General features: G+C 42.4%; 1 protein-coding gene across 1 annotated transcript; it reads left to right on the plus strand.

Annotated features, from left to right (window-relative positions):
* The first annotated feature begins 877 nt into the window (after positions 1-877).
* On the plus strand, positions 878-3,926 carry LOC132644107 (uncharacterized). Its single transcript, XM_060360664.1, has 6 exons — positions 878-1,300; positions 1,680-1,907; positions 2,049-2,537; positions 2,628-2,886; positions 3,124-3,425; positions 3,570-3,926. The coding sequence occupies exons 1-6, from the start codon at positions 878-880 to the stop codon at positions 3,924-3,926; spliced, it is 2,058 nt and encodes a 685-aa protein (XP_060216647.1).
* Positions 3,927-5,304: the final 1,378 nt, after the last annotated feature.

Raw genomic sequence — 5,304 nt, forward strand, 5'->3', positions numbered from 1 at the left:
TCTGCGAAGATTTAGGTTCATGGTGGAGATGAGGACAAAGGATGTGTTGGTTCGGCAATTTTAGTGGTTCTTCTTCTAAAGGTGGGGGCAATTCGGGCAGGATGTTTTTGGTATCATTTTGGCCACCCCATCCAGTCAGCATTACAGGTTTCTGCTGGTAGTCACTCTGGTCATAGTGGATTCAGTCCTAGACAGACTTTACGAGGTTCTTATCCTCAACCTGCAGATCGTGGAGGGTATTCGGGTTCTTCTGTATTCGTTTCGCATCCCAGGATGTTCAGGGATTGCTATGAGTATGGAAATCCAAGACATTTTGTAAGAGAGTGTCCCAAACCCAGACAGAATAGGACTCAGCAAGGTTTTCGATTTCAAACTCCCAGGACTCCAGCACCTTTGGTTAGTGGAGGTGGATCTTCAAGTAGGGGTGTTGCACAACCTAGCAGAGGCAGTTATCAGTCTAGGATAGGTGGTCACCAATCCGGTAGGGGAAATTCTCAGACAGCGAGAGGTGGAGCTCAGTCAAGTCAAGGTGGCTATGGAAGCACACAATCCAAGGGCGGAGAGTTCATTGTTATGCTTTCCCTAGCAGGCCAGAGGCAGAGGCTTCTGATGAGGTTATCACATGTACTGTTTTAGTCTGTCACCGAGCAGCTTTAGTATTATTTGATCCGGGCTCTACTTTTTCTTCTGTGCCCCATATTACTCTATGGGTTTGAATATGATTTGTGATCTACTTGATGTCCCTATTCATGTGTCTACTCCGATCAGAGGTTCTGTGGTGGCAGAGTGAGTCTATTGGTCTTGTAAATTTACTTTGGGTTATGGTACGTGAGAGAGTTGGTGATCCTTGATATAGTAGATTTTGATGTTATTAGGCATGAGTTGGTTGGCTCTTTATCACGCGATTCTGGACTGTCATGCCAAGACAATCACGTTAGCTATGCCTGGCATTCCGAGATTAGAGTGGAAGGGTGCTCCAAGATCTGCTCCTAAGAAGATTATATGTTTCCTTCGGGCAAAAAAGTTGGTAGTTAAAGGGTGTTTGGCTTACTTGGCGCATATCCGGGATACGCGTGCGGACATTCCTTCCTTGGAGTCGGTACTTGTAGTTAGTGAGTTTGCGGAGGTCTTTCTCATAGACTTACTTGGTATGCCACCTGATCGTGATATAGATTTATGCATTGATTTGGAGCCAGGCACTCGGCCTATTTCTATTCCACAGTACCATATGGCTTCGACAGAGTTGAGGGAGTTGAAGGAGCAGTTACAAGACTTGTTGAGTAAGGGATTCATCGACCTAGTATTTCCCCTTGCGGTGCTCCCGTTTTCTTTGTGAAGAAGAAGGACAGTTCTATATGGATGTGTATCAACTATCGGTAGCTAAACAAGGTTACCATTCGGAACAAGTATCTGATACCCCGCATTGATAATTTGCTTAATCAGCTTTAGCATGCATCGGTCTTTTCTAAGATTGATTTGAAATCGGGCATTAGAGCCTAGGATATCCCAAAGACAACCTTCAAGACCCACTATGGTCACTATAAGTTCTTGGTGATGTCTTTCGGGCTTACCAATGCCCCTGCAGCGTTCTTAGATTTGATGAATGGGATCTTCAAGCCTTACTTGGATTCATTGTGATTGTTTTCATTGATGACATCTTGATGTACTCTCGTAATAAGGAAGAACATGAGAAGCCTTTGAGGATAGTACTTAGGTCATTGAAGGATAAGAAGTTGTATGCCAAATTTTTCAACTGTGAGTTCTGGCTCAATTCTACGGCATTTTTGGGGCTTGTAGTGTATAAGGATGGGGTTATGGTGGATCCCAAGATTGAGCTAGTTAGAGAATGGGCTAGGCCTACTTTGGTTATTGATTCAGAGCTTTATAGGCTTAGCAAGTTCATGAAGGTGTTTTCATTTATTGCTTCCCATTTGACCCGTTTGACTCAGAAGAATGTGCCTCCTCAATAGTCCGATGAGTGTGAGGAGATCTTTCAAAACCTCAACGCGTTATTGACTTCAACTCTGATTTGAGCTTTACTTGTGGAGGGTAAAGACTTTATTGTCTATTATGATGCTTCTCGGATTGGTTTGGGTTACGTGTTCATGCAAAAGGGTAAGGTGATTGTATATGCTTTGAGGCAGTTTAAGGTCCATGAGAAGAACTACCCTACTCATGACTTAGATTTGGCGGCGATAGTATTTGCTTTGACGATTTTGACACATTACCTGTATGGAGTCTACTGTGAGGTATTCACGGATCATCATAGTCTTGAGCATGTGTTCAATCAGCGGGATCTGAATTCGAGGCAGCGTAGGTGGATGGAGTTGCTCAAGGATTATGATATCACCATTCTTTTTCATCCGAGAAAGGTAAATGTGGTAGCTGATGTATCGAGCCGAAAGGGAGTGAGTATAGGTAGCTTGTCGCATCTGATTGTTGGGGAGCATCCCTTAGTTATGGAGGTGCAATCTTTGGCTAATAGTATAGTGAGACTTGATATTTCAGAACCTAGATATGTTCTAGCTTGTGTTGAGGTGAGGTCGTCTCTTTTGGAAGAGATTAAGGCCCAGTAGTTTGAGGATGTTAAATTGTGTAATATCCAAGATAAAGTATTGAGTGGAGAGGCTAATGAGGCTATTCTTAATGATGAGGCTGTTCTGAGGATTAAGGGACGCATTTGCGTTCCTAGGGTTGGTGGTCTAATTAAGTTGATTTTGGAGAAGGCTTACAGTTCTAGATACTTCATTCATCTTGTTGCTACAAAGATGTATCGCAAATTGAGACAGCATTATTGGTGGGGTAGGATGAAAAGGGATATAGTGGATTTCATTTCCCAGTGTTTGAATTGCCAGCAGGTTAATTGTGAGAACCAGAGATCGGGTGGTATGACTCAGAGGATGTCCACTCCCGAGTGAAAGTGGGAGAGGCTAGCTATGGATTTCATAGTTGGTCTACTGAATACTTTGGGAAAGTTTGATGCCATTTGGGTGATTGTTGATAGGTTGACTAAGTTCGCGCACTTCATTCCAGTTCAGACTACCTACAACTCGGAGAAGTTGGCTAGGATCTACATTAGGGAGGTTTTTAGATTACATGGTGTGCCCATTTCCATTATTTCAGGCAGAGCGACTCAGTTCACTTCCCATTTTTGGAGGACTTTGCAGAAGGAATTGGGGACTCAGTTGAATCTTAGTACCGTTTTTCACCCACATACAGATGGTCAGTTCGAGAGGACTATTCAAGTGTTAGAGGATATGTTTCGAACTTGTGTGATTGACTTTAGTGGTCATTGGGACCAGTTCCTACCTTTGGCAGAGCTTGCGTACAACAACAGTTACCACTCGAACATTGACATGGCTCCTTTCGAGGTTTTATATGGTAGGAGATGTCATTCTTCAATTGGTTGGCTCGATGCATTTGAGGTGAGACCGTGGGGTACAGATTTGTTGAGAGAGTCCTTAGACAAAGTGAAGTTGATTCAGGAAAAGCTTATTGCGGCTCAGAGTAGGCAAAAGGAGTATGCAGACCAGAAGGTTCGGGATTTGGAGTTCATGGTTGGTGACCAGGTTCTATTAAAGGTTTTACCCATGAAGCGTATGATAAGGTTCAGGAAAAAAGGCAATTTAAGCCTGAGGATCATTAGCCCATTTGAGATTCTTCGACGTATTGGTGAGGTGGCTTATGAGTCGGCTTTGCCACCAGGCTTACCGGATGTTCACCCGGTGTTCCATGTTTCTATGTTGAAGATGTATCATTCTAATGGGTCTTATGTCATCCAGTGGGGCTCAGTATTGTTCGATCATAATTTGTCCTTTAAGGAGGAGCCGGTAGCGATATTGGATAGGCAAGTGAGAAAGTTGAGATCAAAAGAGATAGCTTCAGTGAAAGTACAATGGAAGCAACGTCCAGTTGAGGAGGCTTAGTAGATATCCTCAGCTTTTTACTGATTCAGGTACTTTCCTTTTCTGTCTCTCTTGTCGTTCGAGGATGAATGGTTCTTTAATAAGTATCTGATGTAACAATCTGTTTGGTTGTTTAGACCCTTTTACCCCGTTAACCCTTCCCCTAGCTCCGTTAAAGTGATTTTGACCCCGAGGGATGGGTGGCACGATTCCCGAGGTAGTCAAGAGAATCTTGATGGAATTTTAGAAATTTAGAAGCCTTAAGAGTTGAATAAATGAAAAAGAGTTGACCAATAGTTGAATTTTGGGTAACCGAGTCTTTTTGGGATTTTCATCGGTTCCAATAGTTTCGGAGGGTTTAATTATAACTTAGTAGGGTATTTGGTTCGGTGCCCGAGGCACTCGGGGGCGTTTTGGTCTTTAGGTTGAAAACTTGATTTTGGGGGTTGATTGGGTCAAGATGACCTTGTTTGGGAATTTCGAGGGCGCGGATGAGTTCATAGCGTGGTTTTTATAGTGGGTTGCATGTTTGGTTTGTATTCTGGAGGTCTCGAATGAGTGTCAGGTTTCGGGTTGAACTTGGTGAAAAATCAGAAAATTCTGGTTTTTGGTGTGCCTGATATACAGACTTGGGATCGTATTTGCGGGTCCGCCTATGCGGAGATGCGAGAGTGTGAATCGTCAAGTGACGCTGCATCTGTGGGAAAGGGGTCCGCAGATGCGAGATTGCTGAATTCTAAAACCTTAAATACCCAAATTCGAAATCATTTCTTTTCAATCACTAAATTGGAGACTTGGAGGGTTCAACAGGCGATTTTGCTGAACTTTTGAGGAATCTTCCATTGGTTATGTTTCCTATCTTCTTATTTTATTTATGTTACCATTAAATTGGGGATAATCATGTCAGAGAACCATGTTTAAGTTGGGATTTTGGGTGATGAACCCTAAATTGAATTTTGAACCATCTTTTATTTAAATCGAAGTTTTGTTGGAGGATTTCCTAGATTCTAATCTTTTAATCATTGGGTAACTAGTTCCTAAGCTTGAATTGCTCGTTTACTTAAGATTTTGAATTTGAAAAATTAGGGTTTTTCTTATAAATTGGGAGGTTCGATGAAATATGGAAATTGATGCTAAATTGAGACTAGTTTGTGATGATAATGGGTGTTTGGACTCCTTAGACTATGGGTGGCATAATTTTCCTATAAATTCCCTCTTTTACCCTTATGGGCCTGAGGTCCCCTTTAAAAGATAGCTTTTGATTTCGAATAGTATTATGGCATTATGGGTATCGTTAGCCTCGTAATCTAATGTAGAATAATTATTTGGTACACTTTGATCGATCCGAGGCTATTTAGAAAGGAAAGGCTTTGGCTTGAGGTTTGTGGCACCCGTTCGG

The sequence above is a fragment of the Lycium barbarum genome, chromosome 6 (genome assembly GCF_019175385.1).
Source record: "Lycium barbarum isolate Lr01 chromosome 6, ASM1917538v2, whole genome shotgun sequence".
NCBI classification, from domain to species: Eukaryota; Viridiplantae; Streptophyta; class Magnoliopsida; order Solanales; family Solanaceae; genus Lycium; species Lycium barbarum.

Excerpts from the sequence above, each read along its gene's own strand:
- LOC132644107 (XM_060360664.1), top strand. The coding sequence starts at position 878 with ATGAGTTGGTTGGCTCTTTATCACGCGATTCTGGACTGTCATGCCAAG. Across the intron at positions 1,301-1,679 it reads GTAAGGGATTCATCGACCTA|GAAGAACATGAGAAGCCTTT; the intron begins GTATTTCCCCTT and ends TCTCGTAATAAG. Across the intron at positions 2,538-2,627 it reads ATGTTCTAGCTTGTGTTGAG|GCTAATGAGGCTATTCTTAA; the intron begins GTGAGGTCGTCT and ends TTGAGTGGAGAG.